This window comes from Plutella xylostella, chromosome 21 (genome assembly GCF_932276165.1).
Source record: "Plutella xylostella chromosome 21, ilPluXylo3.1, whole genome shotgun sequence".
NCBI lineage: Eukaryota > Metazoa > Arthropoda > Insecta > Lepidoptera > Plutellidae > Plutella > Plutella xylostella.
Genome location: NC_064001.1, coordinates 9,765,956 through 9,779,962, shown reverse-complemented (window position 1 = coordinate 9,779,962; position 14,007 = coordinate 9,765,956). Strand labels below are relative to the sequence as shown.

Sequence of the window (14,007 nt, the reverse complement as noted above, 5' to 3'; positions counted from 1 at the left end):
GGGAGGGTATTGGGGGGTTAGTAATATAAAAGAGCCTGTATTCGAATGGGGGGTAGTTTTAGTAGAATTTTCATTTTACAATGAATAATATAAATGTTTTCTTTCTTTCTCTTCGCGGAATGTGGATTCATTGAGACTTTAGGGTAGGTAGGTATGTATGAGTTTGTCTAGAAAGATAACATTCAGAATTTGATGAAAAGAGCCGAGTGAAGCACGACAATTCCTAATATTAATTAATTTCCACATAAGTATAAGAACTAGTAACCATGAATTAATTAATTCAATCATGGGTGACATCTGTTAGTGTTATTACACCTATCTTGTACTAATAATGATATAACTATTACACATACCTTAAATTCGTCCTTTCTCATGCAGTTATCACACTTGGGGTCGCACTGGTCTGGACTGAGTCGCTCGCCGAGGTATGACAGCACCTGGGAGGAAAAGAGACAACATTTAAACTCAGCAGCTGAGAGAGAATAGGACAGCACAGCCTATAGCTTGACAACTTCGTGCGCGACCCTCCTTGCGGGGTGAAAGAAGTGGCGGGGGCGAGGTAGCACGACATTTTTGAACACATAGTACACACGGAGAAAAGTGTGCCCGGATAAATCTCGCGATGACTTGTCACTATTTGTGGCGTAATGTAAGAAGTAAATTATGTTGATCAATAAAAAGGTTCTTAAAACTAGTTTTATTATTTATTCATTTAAAGTATTGTTGGCAGTTGAGGACAGACTAATAGGCAGAGTATTTGTATTTATTTATGTTAAAGTATTTTATGTTATCCATGTCACGTTGTCGTCGTCATCGTCATCTTCATCAACTTATTCATTTAGTCTGTCGTACAATAGGCTTACTCATTAGACTCAGGGCTGATTCGACACACGGTTATACAGAAAATCCCCGAAGATTATATAGTTTTATAATGCGATTTAATCTATTTGCGAAATTATACGATTTGTGGTTTTTGACGTTATTTTATTGGCGAATCATAGATAATAATAATATGATTGTAAAAATTAAAAGGATAAATATTTCAAAGATTGTGGAGGTTCTGGCCTCAACACAGATCTTGAGACTAATGGTCTCAGGATCAGTGGTCTCATGTGCGTCGCACTCAAATTATGACAGATTCTACAACACATGTGGCCGCCTCGGCTGCGCGGCCGAGACTGCCGTAATAATGACGTGCAGTGCACGCGTTGCCCTTCCCCGCTACACCACCCGCTACCCGCTGTCACCTTGGTTACCTCGTCCCTCCCACGTCTTTCACCCCGCAAGGAGGGTCGCGCACGAATTTGTCGAGCTATAGTTTCTAAGACACTTGAGTTAAGGGTTTTAGGCCTAGTGCGGGTTAGTGGATCCCAAATACTAGTAAGCTTGTGCTGAGAGAGTTGTAGGGTAAGTGGGCAACCCGACTGTCAGATGTTTTCGAGCTGCTCGAAGGCCTCTATAATAACTAGGCTTAACGACTGCGACAGCAACCGGGACCCACGGCTTAAAGTGTCCAGAAAAAAACCACTTGAAATCGGTCACCCGTACAATGGCTGACCGTTCCATGTGTTGCTTAACCTCAGTGATCAGTTACGATCACTGAAGCCAGCTCGGCTACGGACGCTTCGTAGTCACGTCTTTGCATTATGTATCTGTTTGTATATGATATTATGTTATGTAGGTATGTGTGACCTGGCTCCGGCGGCATAGCGCTGTATATGATGTTATGTAGGTATGCTGTTATTGGCACATTCCGCAATTGCAAGATTGCCTGTAAGAGATCGCTCTCAGCGATAAGGTCGCCTATTGTACATTAGTTCTAGTCTACAAGTATGTTTTTTTATATGTCTGATTTATGTGGTGTAAAGCAATATTCTATTCTATTCTATGTAGGTATTTGTGTATATAATATCAGCTGTCCGATACCCATAACAGGTTCTGCCTAGCTTCGGGCTTCTAGGCCGGATGGCCGTGTGTGAGATGTCCCCACATATGTATTTATTTATTATGATGATGTCTGACCTAGCTCCGGCGGCACTCGGCCACGCTCTCGCACACCTCCACTATGCAGCAGGTTCTCTATGTGCCTCCGACATAACGTTGTATATGATGTTATGTAGGTATGTCTGACCTGGCTCCGGCGGCACTCCACTATGCAGCAGGTTCTTTATGTGCCTCCGACATAGCGTTGTATATGATGTTATGTAGGTATGTTATTATTGGTCGCAATATATAAGGTTGCCTGTAAGAAATCGCTCTCAGCGATAAGGCCGTCTATTGTACATTAGTTCTAGTTTACAAGTATGCTTTTTTGTATGTCTGATTTATGTGGTGTAAAGCAATATTCTATTCTATTCTATATATTTGTGTAGATATATCAGCTGTCCCACACCCATATCACAGGCTCTGCGTAGTTTGGGGTCGGATGGCCGTGTGTGAGATGTCCTCTCATATTTATTTATTTATTATTATTATCTGACCTGGCTCCGGCGGCACTCGCCGACGCTCTCGCACACCTCCACTATGCGCAGCAGGTTCTCTATGTGCACGCGCTTCGCTTCGGCAGACGCATTTCGTTCCACTGTTGGGGAAAAAATTGTGTAAAGATCGGGTACATAAAGTTGAAAAACACTATACTAGTGAGCTATGGAAAAGTGACAGTGATATAGCAAAAATTACTCCTAAACGGAAAAGGCTGGCTTCATATCGCTGTCTACAATATTGAAGTACATATAACAGCGTATCAAAAAGTAAATATCGTGATCAATTTTAAAATAAAATGTTTTTCTAAAATTGGTGCACATTTTGTGGATGAAATTTATTCATTGCTTGAGAGTGGAAATGGCGTCCATCTACATGTATAATTTATGAAATAATATAAGCGAGTATTCGAAGTGCGTTCTAGCCGTAATTACAACAATCGATTGACGATTGTAGTTTAACGATAATTTCTGCAAGTGCGATAATCAAATATCTAGCAGAACGCATGTTTCCTGTAAAACATGTACTAGGGCTACATAAGTATTCAGAAGTTACGTACTGTCGAGCAGCCTCCGGTATCGTATGACGTCGGTGTACGAGTAGTACATGAGACATAGCGCCGGCTCGCCGTCGCGCCCCGCGCGCCCCGTCTCCTGGTAGTAGCCTGTGGATACATCAAATATAATCATTACCTATACTTTGACAGATTGCTGAAGCAGGCATGACTAACTGTATTTATCAGGGTAGTTAGGTATGTACATGCATAAATAACTATTTATCAGGGTAAGTACAGTATCGTTTACCCTTATAGTCATAGTAGTCTTGCTAGGTATATTTTACTAAGGTTAACTGGTAAAGGGTTTCCTGTGGGAATTCTGGATTAAAAATAAGCATGTTAGTTTTTTGTAATTATTCCAGTAGTGTTAATCCAGAGTTTTAGCTTCCTGCATACCAATTTTTATGAAAATCTGTTAAATTGTTTAACGTGGAAGAGTGGCAAAGATTCACACAATATTCAATTATTTCATTTCTCTTTGTAACATTAGAATCTATAGATCGATGGACTATGTTACCTTCGACCGACTTGGGCATGCTGTGGTGTATGACATATCTCACGTCTGCCTTATCTACTCCCATGCCGAACGCTATCGTCGCGCAGATCTGAGAAAAAATCACAATCACTGTTAGTTTGTACAAATTAATTTATTATTGTGTTCTAGTGAAACTGAATTTTTTATAGCAGTGAAAGGTTAAAGTGATCTTTCGAGCTTACCTACAAGCTATTACATAATCATAATTATCATGAAATAATAACAAAATGGCGGTTACATTGTGTTGTGTATGTTGCATTTATGAACGAATGATACAAAAGGATTCGTAGGGCTTCCTCGCGGCTTTACACCAATAGTAGCCAACCGGCATAGCCAGAAAAGTATTTTCTAAGCTAGTAGATTACCGTCTGCCTCACTGTGCTTATAACATCAGGGTTGACTGGAAGAGATCGCGTTTAGGCGGTAAGTCCGCCCTTGTATACTAGTTTAGTTTAATTCTCTCCATATATTTTATTGTACCTATATGTATTTTGTATGTATACAATAAAGTGTTAATACGTATGGTGGAGAGACGTGGACAGTGACGGTAGGACTGGTCCTCCGATTTAAAGTCGCTCAGCGTGCTATGGAGAGAGCTATGCTTGGGGTTTCTCAGATGGATCGTATAGCTACATATATACATAGCTGTCAAAATATGCAAGCTGAAGTGGCAGTGGGCTGGTCATATCTGCCGAAGAACCGATAACCGTTAGGGTAGACGAGTTCTCGAGTGGAGACCACGAACAGGCAAACGCAGCGTGGGACGCCCTCCTGCCCGCTGGACTGACGACCTTAGGCGGATGGCGGGTAGTGGTTGGATGAGGAAGGCCGAGGACCGAGTGTTGTGGCGCTCCTTGGGAGAGGCCTATGTCCAGCAGTGGATGATTATTGGCTGATGATGAAAGTGTTAATATAAAAAATAAACTCACAACTTTATGCCTATCAGCGACCCAGCCCGACTGCACGGCCTCTCTCTTCTTGTCACTAAGACCAGCGTGGTACGCGCCCGCCTGGATACCAGCTTTACGTAGGTCTTCGCACAGCGTCTCGCACTCGCGCCGCGACAGGCAGTACACTATGCCGGAGACACTGGGGGGGAAAGACGACGGTTATTGTGAAGCACAGTTGTTTTGCGCACACGATGCATACAATCAGCACATTTGTACCTTGTCAATCTAACAAGCCGCCTATCCATTCATTGAAACATTAACGGTTCGTCAGTTTGACAAGGTACAGAAGTGTATAGCTACTTATGCACACCAATATAATACTCGTAGTAGGGCGCGAAATAATGCATGGATACCACAACATAGGACAGTTGGGTTCAAAGGCGGTTTCAAATACGCTGCTTCAAAAATTTGGAACGACTTACCCCCGCCTCTTCAGAAGAATATGTCACGCATTTCTTTTAAATATAAATTAAAAAATATTTTAAAACAAAAACAAACCTCAAATGCGGCACGGACATATATTTTTAAAAAATAAAAATGAACCTAACTGATAAGACAGACTGGCTTCAATGACACTGCAAGTTGACTTATAACAATCTACTCTACTTCTAGTTGCCTTTATACATATATGAACAATATTTAATTTAATTCATATTTATAAAACTATAATATTTAAGTATTATTATTTATTTGTATATAAAACTATAATATTTATTATAAAGTATTTATTTATATATAAAACTGTACCATTTATTATCAAATTAAGCTTGTGTAACTAGTTTAATTAATTTATTAGTATATAATTTAGCACCTAAGTTCAGGGCATACTGAAAACCAGCGCTGCATAGATTATACGAGGTATAACTCGCAGCATTGCTGAGTTTGTCCTTTTGCCACCTTTTAATCTTAAGTTTATTTTGTATTTGTGTTTTATTGTGTTTTCCCGATTATGTGGCAATAAATGTTTTTTCTTTCTTTCTTTCTTTCTTATGAAGAACTATGCCACATTTTTATAAAGATTGATCACGAAGGGATAATAAATGTAGCAAGGGACGCCTTCCAGTCTGCCTGGTCCACCCTTACGATGTGAGTAGGGGTTAGATCTGATTTATCTGACTGGCTTATCCTTTCGGTGACAAACCTTGGATAAGCATTAGTGGTTCTCACCGACACACTCAAAGAAGAAATGATGAGAGTGATGAAGTTACTGTTCTAGTGTATACTATTGGCTTATTATAATGTAATGTAATCATCACGACCATATTATGCATAAACTATGCAGCATAGTGAAACAAAAGACTCACTTCATGAACTTTTCCTTGATGATCTTGGCGATCTCCTGGTTAACAGACTTGGGCTTCTTCTCCACAACTTCGTACTTGAGGTTCGGCCGGTTGAAGCTGCATAGGAACCACTTGCAATTCGTCACCTGAAAGGGAATTTTCATGCTTTGAAGCGAAGTTTCACGAGTTACGCAGTATGAATAACTTCTTGTAGTCCTATGTGATCCTAGTACTCACAGTATAACTTCAGCTTATCTGCTGAGTGCATGTTTGCTATTTCCTTTAAAAACTCCTGTGTTCCTAGTACCGTGAGGCTTGTAATTTGAATATTTATATTGATAACCGCCAACGGAGAAAAAGGGGTGTTATAAGTTATTGTCTGAGTTTACTACCTTGATGCAAAATGTCTAGTCTGACCCGTGGTGTGGCGGTAGAAGTGAATGCCATAAGTGGTGCTCTAAGGAACCTCTCTCGCAGTATGAATAACTTCGTGTAGCCCTATGCAATCCTAGTACACACAGGATAACTTACATAATGCTCGTTATCGCAGTTAGCAGACTCCTCTACCAACTCCTGTGTTCCTGGTACGCAAACGCTTGTTACAGCTAATAAAATTACATCTTTATTGTTGACTAAAGACACAAAAGATGAGTGTTATACCTTAAGTTGATGAAGTATGTCCAGTCTGACCCGTGGAGTAGCGGTAGCAGTGAGTGCCATGAGCGGTGCTCTAGGGAACCTCTCCCGCAGTATGAATAACTTCTTGTAGCCTTATGTGATCCTAGTACACTATTTATTGTTATCGCAGTTAACAGACTTCTCTATCAACTCATGTGTTCCTAGTATGTCAGCTAATAAAATGATTTACCACCGACGAAAAATAGGGGTGCTATAGTTACCTTAAGTTGATGCAATATGTCCAGTCTGACCCGTGGCGTGGCGGTAGCAGTCAGTGCCATAAGCGGTGCTCTAGGGAACCTCTCTCGCAGTATGAATAACTTCTTGTAGTCTGGCCTGAAGTCGTGGCCCCATTGAGATACGCAATGGGCTTCGTCTATTACGAACCTGAAACAATTCCAAACATAATTATTAACAGATAGGTAAAAACTAAAATGTTAGGTAATAGAGACCAGTAATAATGACTAATGTGGCAGTGGCAGAAACACTTCAATTATCGGAATCACTTATCAGAATTCGAGGTGCGTCTTTACAGTCATAGATAGACCAATGGCGTCACACATTCCACATGCGCCTTACCGCTCACCTCTGAGAGACTCAAAAAAGTGTCTTTGGAGAAATTTAATTAACTGGTAATACCTACATGATCTAACCAACTGGCTCTGAAACTTGCGTAAACCATGAAGAGTAACATAAAAGTACCAGGGTACCAGAACAACTCAAGAGCAACCAACTCACCTAGCGATCTTCTCCCTTGAGTACAGCGCGTCCAACATGCTCTGGAACTTGGGGGAACTGCTGATCTTCTCCGGAGTGACGTAGAGAAGCTTCAACAGTGGCTCCCTCATTGACAGCTTGTGGTAGATCTCGTCTACTTCGGATAGGGAGACGTCGCCTGATAAGTGGGCGGCTGGGATCTGAGGGCAGGTTTTATTTTGGGGTATAGTTTAAGGTAGATGTAAAAGTAAGAAATAGGGCCTTTTGTGCGGGGTTTAGATGATGAAAGTACGCAATGCCTAAGGCCTGCTAGGATGCTACTAATTGTAATCCACGTCCAAGCACTAGAATCTGGCTGGATGAGGAAGGCAGATGCACATAGATTTCTTTTACAAGACCATTTATAAGGTTTTCTAATCATGTATACATGAAACAAAAAAATCTAATATTCTTAAACTTACATCCAAAGACAATAGCTTATTGACTTGGTCCAAGATGAGAGACTTGAGCGGCGATATCACGATGGTCACCCCCGGAGTCAGGATGGCAGGCAGTTGGTAGCACAGGGATTTACCTGGAAATAGAAATCATTCATTAGTCAAAGTTTCTATTGGAAATAGTCTCAAACAAAATGTCGGGAGCACAAAATTTTGGTCCTTCAGTCCTGACCAGTCAACTGAACGGTTTATCAGTAGGTATACGAAGCCGTAATGGAGTGACTCAGGGGCTCAATCTAAACAACTTTTTGTCTAAGACTTTTGAAAATACGCGAAAAAAAATACTTACCCATACAAACTTTGTTGCATACATGCCTCTATACTATGCCTTTGTCATGAAGCTGGGTTTCAAGAGTCACATCCACGCCCACCACCGAAGAAGTCCTACTAGCCCCTGAGGTCGCCATCATCGGATCACATCATCACTATGTATACCTGTTGTTTTTCGCGCCTCCTTTCGGCTTAGTAGGTATACTACTTTTGCAACATCCTGTATAAGCATAGCTACGCACCTCCGCCAGTGGGCATGAGCACGAAGCAATCGTGGCCCAGCAGCGTGGCCTTACTCCGCTAAAGTTACTCACTCAAACAAAATGTTGGTCCTTCGGTCCTGACCTCAAAGACCGTTTATGGATAACAGTCCATTCTATATAACACTATAGTATATTTGTATGTATGTATCTAAGTATTTATTATTAAAACATAAAAATATCACTAGTATTTAAATGCAATACGTGTACACCTTCCTCTTCTACTCAATAAGTCTCTCATTCACCCAAAGGTTGCCTGGAAGAGATCGCTTTTAGCGATAAGGCCGCCTATTGTGCTTACTCCTTTTGTTATTTAATGTATGTTGTGTGTTTTGTTCAATAAAGTTATATTGTATTGTATTGTATAGTGACTGACCCCCTCCAGTGGGCATGAGCACGAAGCAGTCGTGTCCCAGCAGCGTGGCGTTGGCCGCCTGCAGCTGGTTGGGGCGGAACGAGCGCAGCCCGAAGCGCTCCCGGAGAGCCTCCATCATGAGCGGGGAGTGAGGGGAGGGGGGGCCGTAGGGACCAGCGGGGGTTATCAGTGGATGCGGTCTAGAGGTTTCATACTTAATTTTAAAAATGCAATCGGGTATAAGCGCAAAACCCCGCAGTTCAATGACAAAAGTCAAATACTTATGTGTGGGACAGCAAAGTTTACCTGGAATGTTCAGGAAAATCCACTTATAAAATTGCACCTTTTGAACTTGCAGAATAGACATATACTAAAAGCAACTGTTATTATGGGTCCAAATCTTTAAAAAAACTCCGCTTAAGTTACTTACTCAGTCAAAATGTTGGGAACATCAATGTCAGTCCTTCGGTCCTGACCAGAAGCGTATATATTTCCTTACTTATTCTTTAAGTCATTCCTCCACCCAAAGGTTGCCTGGAAGAGATCGCTTTTAGCGATAAGGCCGCCTATTGCTTTAACTCCACCGTATAAATTGTTATTTGTGTTATTTTTTGTCAATAAAGTAGTATTCTATTCTATTCTATATTTCAATATAGATAAGATTAAGTGACTGACCCCCTCCAGTGGGCATGAGCACGAAGCAGTCGTGGCCCAGCAGCGTGGCGTTGACCGCCTGCAGCTGGTTGGGGCGGAACGAGCGCAGCCCGAAGCGCTCCCGGAGAGCCTCCATCATGAGCGACGAGTGAGGGTAGGACGTGCCGTCGAATTCACCTGCAGAGAAATGTTGTAGCTATGATGGCTGTGTAAATACATTTAGAGGGCCACAACCGTGATCAAGTCTACCGTCAATCTTTTTTTGTTATTAAAACTATGTTATTTATACACTACACTAGGTAAACCTAAAGTAAAATATACACGTTATGAAGAGATCGCTTTTAGCGATAAGACCGCCATTTGTGCATCAATGTTATTTAAGTTAGATTTAAGTTTTTTTTATGGTGTGCAAATAAAGATTATTGTATTGTATTGTATTGTATTTTATTGTTATGAAAGCTTCCAACCATAGAACAACGCGGACTCGGGTGTACCCTCGGGAAGCGTCATAGCGATCTTTCTTGATACAAAAAAGTCTGCCAATTCTTGCGGGGGGAAATTTTACCGTTTACCATGATTATGTCTCATGGGACATTTCATTATGAGTTTTAATTCCCAGCAATAAGGGTTACGTGAAGTGACATTTAATAATGAACACAGTGTCTTCATTTTTCTTGCCAATGGATGTAACAATTATCGATAAGTGTTATCGATGAATTCGAGAACATGGTTTAGAAATACTAATTTCAAATTAATTAGGTATAGTTAAATTTAATTAGGAATGATTAATAAACGAAGTCACCCGCTTTTCGCTGTACATTTATACTCACGTATTAGGTCGCGAGCCGTATCGCCGTTTTTGAATGAGTACAATGCACTGAAGTTGTCGAGTAAGTGCGGCCTCTGACTAGGCTTAACGACTGCTGCCGAAGCAGCAACCGGGACCCACGGCTTTACGTCCCGTCCGAAGCACGGAAGCGTCCAGAAAAGAACCATTTGAAATCGGTAACTCATGCTGTACCTACCAATGGCTGACCGTGTCAGTTGTTGCTTAACCTCAGCGATCAGTTACGATTACTGAAGCCAATTCGACTACGGACGCTTCCCAACTATGACCTTTTTTGTCGATTAATACATATCTACATACCGGTACATCACTATTGCATTTTTTTGACATTGGTTGCTAGGAAACAGCTAATAACAATAAACCATGACCAAATCTGTGATCAAATCCGGAATCCGGATATTCTATGAATTGAAGCTGTCATTTTAGTATGTAAACAAATCATTTTCTATGAAACGAACGCTTTGCCAACTAGATTGAGTCTAGTGAAAATTGAGACTGCAACTAGTTTTTATAAATCGGTGGGCCTTTCTGGCCTACCACCCCGCCAGAGGGGAACGTCTGCCTATTTCGTTTCCAGACCATTCATACTCAATGCTTCCAACTTTAGCAAAGCGAAGGCAATCTTAAGTTAATGTTTAAAGTTCCACCACTTTTTGCGTTATCAAAATGGAAATAGTGGCGGCTGAATACATAAGAACGAAAAGGCAATAAGAAATGTGGAAGCAATAGGCCTATGAGAGGAGGGTTACTGATCGAAAGATAGTGTATCAATAAAATTACTGACCAGTGATGCCATCATTCTTGGTTCCGACCGCAAAATCGCCCATTCCTTCGTATTTACTCTTTTTCTTTTCCTTCACAACAGACAGTTCCATCAAATTGATCACTTTTTGCTCATTATTACTGGTGTCTAGCGCGTCCATTTCTTCTTCAAAGTCTTCTATCCTGTACTCCGGCCAGCCATCATCATCCACTGGTATTACTTTACCATTCACCGTCTGAGTATTGGGAAGGGAGTCTGACAACGGCAGAGAATCTGTTATATTGATCACAGAGCTCTCCGGTAAAATATCTGCCTCATCATCAAAGTTTATGTTGATGGTGTCTTCTTCATCATCGTAATCTGGTTCTGGCTGTTGGACTATAGGAGAGACTATTGTACAGGGTTTGTTGCAGTTCATCAAGGAAGATTTACTCAGTTGCGGTGGTTGGAATTGTACAGAACTGTTGCAAATTGGTGCAACACTAGTTGTCGGCTGTTCAACCATTGGTTTAAGTTTTTCGGTGGCGTTGCGAAGACGCTCTAAAGTACTGGACGGCGCGTCTCGGATTGGCGTCGACTTGTCGCTAGGTCCCTCTATCGTGAGCCGCGATGGCCTTTTGAACACAAATTTACCTTTACTCTTATTCTGATTGCCTGATACATCAAGTTCTGAATCTGACTGTAAGGTTTTGTCTTCTATTCTTGATGCGTTAGGGGAAAACGTGTCGAATGACAGTGATTTTTTGGCCATAAGGTCTGAATATATGGTTTTACTTGGCCCCGCCCCTTTATTGAACTTGACGAAATCTGGTGTTGAAGTGTCGCTGTTGGTTGCAGGTTCATCATCAAATATTGGCTTTTTCCCTGGAATTTGACTGGACTCTAGATCAAAATCATCAATATCATCATGTATGTACATTTGTGAAGGACTGTCATCGCTGATTGATTTCTTCTTCTTGTTTTTTTCACTGCTGTCCAGCTTTAACTTTGATACTTTCTTATGAATTCCATTTGGACTTTCCTTTTGAATAATGTGCTTTAATTTACAACCTAAGTTTTTCATTTTAGTATAGTACTTTGAATCAAAGCCAGGTAACTTTTCTTTTATTGAATCTGGGATTCTGTCAAAGGCATTACTTATTTTCTCTAGTAATTCAATATACATCATTTTGCATTCATCCTTATCATCAGACTTCAGTTTTTCCTGTCAAAAGAGATTGCTCATAGTTATCAAGTTTACTATCAAACTCATAATAGCAATAATAAACTTAGGTGCTATCTAGAAAATTGATAAGCAACAAGGCTGTTGCCTATAATATGCAGGCGCATATTATAGGTTGCTATGAATCATGGCTTGCAAAATTTGCTGTAATTATCTGAAATGTGTCTCATAAAGTGAATGAACTCCCCCACATTTCATTTTGATAGCAACAATGGTGTCAATGGTACCAATTATGAAAAATTGTAGGCAAAACTGACTTGGTACATAAAAAATACTTACTCCATCTGAAGATCTTAAAGCTGGATGATTTGAAATATTATTTAAGAAGTCTCCAATACTCTCATCTAGTTTCAATTTCCTCAAGGAGTCTCTTCCTTTCTTCGGGCTCACTTTGCTGGGTGTCTGCAGTTTCTTGCTCCCTCCAGCCTCAGTATGTTTAGGCTTTGGTGGGCTTGGAGTAGCGCTGATTCTGATTGATCGGTTCTGTTCTTTATTTGGTGTTGGAGTTTTACTTTTGATTTCATGTATGTCATCATAATCCTGTGAAAGAATGTTTTTGTTAGTTTAATGTTGTTTGTAGTTAGGAATATGATTTGATTAAGTTAATATTAAATACTTACCACATCCATCCCATCAAATATGTCATTGCTATCATTATTGAATGGCTGGTCTCTCTTTAAATCATTTATATTGTTGCTATGTGGAATAGACCTTGATGCTTGAGAAGTATAAGATGTTGTCTGAAAAAGGAGTAACATTTAAGATCACACAGTGCTGGATGTATCAAACGCGAATTTCTGAAGAAGTAAATATAATAGAATAGAATATTCTTTATTTGTGCATAAGAACAGAATTTATATTGAGGTAGAGAATGCCTAGTAGCATTACAGTTCACATTTGTACATTTTTTTAAATGGGCAATAAAGAATTTATAATAATAATATAAAGCTTATATAGAAACACATAGGTACAAAAATGTGGTCTTATCACTAAAAGTTTTTTCAAGACAACATTTGGCAGACCAAATAAACAAATAAATATTGATTTATCACGAACTTACAGATGATGTAGCAAAGCCACTGTTATCAGTAGCTGTCTTGTATGGTGGTGTCCCTGAAACAATTTGGGGTGAGTAGGTACAAATTTAATGTGTGTGAGTGTGAGTACCAATATTATGACTAGTCCGAGAAGTATGGTGGTGGAGAAATTGCACTATTACAGGGCTTATAGGAATTTAAAAACAAAAGAAGTAAGCACTATCAAACTTACATGGTTTATCAGTAGATTTGGTCTTGAAAGTGAACTTGGATGACTTTGTAGCAGCAGGCTTAGGGCTGGATGGACTGAAAACGATTTAAATAATTAGTGAACTGCAGTTACACATCAGGACTAAGTAGTAAGTACATACTTCAAAGCTAAAGAGAAAGATAAATAATAATAAAAAAAGATAACCTAAATTCATATTTTCTTCATAAGGTAACTTGGCTGTCTCATTGAACTATGAACTAAAAAGACTACCAAATATTTAATGTTTGATGCTTGTTTGATGATACTTACGAGGCGTTGCTAGAATCTTTACTATTTCTCGTCACAAAGTTAGCCATCGAAAATTGTTTTGTAGGTTTCTTCGAAGCCATTTCATTAGAGATACTTAATACACTTATGGCTTTTAACCGATAGAAATTGTTCGATGTCTTATTTGTAGAGATTTTCTAAATTAACTCAAATTATCAAATTCCGGATAAATAAAGTAAAGTTTTTGCTAAAATAATTCAAATTTCAGTGGGGAGTGAGTCACAGAGTAACAAAACAAACATTTTGTTTGACTTTTGACATGCAAAAGAACTTAAAAATATCCTGTGGAAAATGAGGTGCGATTTTCCGCACGTCTGAAATATCCGTAATAATATTTTCCCATAAGTTTTTCGTAAGTGGTAAA

The 14,007-nt window shown here is 39.8% G+C and overlaps 1 protein-coding gene across 2 annotated transcripts in view; it reads right to left on the bottom strand.

Annotated features, from left to right (window-relative positions):
* Nucleotides 1-13,892, bottom strand: part of LOC105385631 (Bloom syndrome protein homolog) — a 29,251-nt gene extending 15,359 nt beyond the window's left edge. For both annotated transcript variants that reach the window (XM_048628762.1, XM_048628761.1), the window contains exons 1-16: nucleotides 13,626-13,892; nucleotides 13,338-13,411; nucleotides 13,129-13,181; nucleotides 12,689-12,808; nucleotides 12,348-12,608; nucleotides 10,868-12,050; nucleotides 9,258-9,413; nucleotides 7,662-7,774; nucleotides 7,222-7,400; nucleotides 6,705-6,870; nucleotides 5,827-5,951; nucleotides 4,502-4,661; nucleotides 3,555-3,642; nucleotides 3,041-3,145; nucleotides 2,481-2,581; nucleotides 354-437 (exon numbers count right to left, since the gene is read on the bottom strand). In XM_048628762.1, the coding sequence (XP_048484719.1) occupies nucleotides 354-437; nucleotides 2,481-2,581; nucleotides 3,041-3,145; nucleotides 3,555-3,642; nucleotides 4,502-4,661; nucleotides 5,827-5,951; nucleotides 6,705-6,870; nucleotides 7,222-7,400; nucleotides 7,662-7,774; nucleotides 9,258-9,413; nucleotides 10,868-12,050; nucleotides 12,348-12,608; nucleotides 12,689-12,808; nucleotides 13,129-13,181; nucleotides 13,338-13,411; nucleotides 13,626-13,705 (3,048 nt within the window). In that variant the 5' untranslated portion in view covers nucleotides 13,706-13,892. The remainder of the gene's footprint in view (nucleotides 1-353; nucleotides 438-2,480; nucleotides 2,582-3,040; nucleotides 3,146-3,554; nucleotides 3,643-4,501; nucleotides 4,662-5,826; nucleotides 5,952-6,704; nucleotides 6,871-7,221; nucleotides 7,401-7,661; nucleotides 7,775-9,257; nucleotides 9,414-10,867; nucleotides 12,051-12,347; nucleotides 12,609-12,688; nucleotides 12,809-13,128; nucleotides 13,182-13,337; nucleotides 13,412-13,625) is intronic.
* Nucleotides 13,893-14,007: the final 115 nt, after the last annotated feature.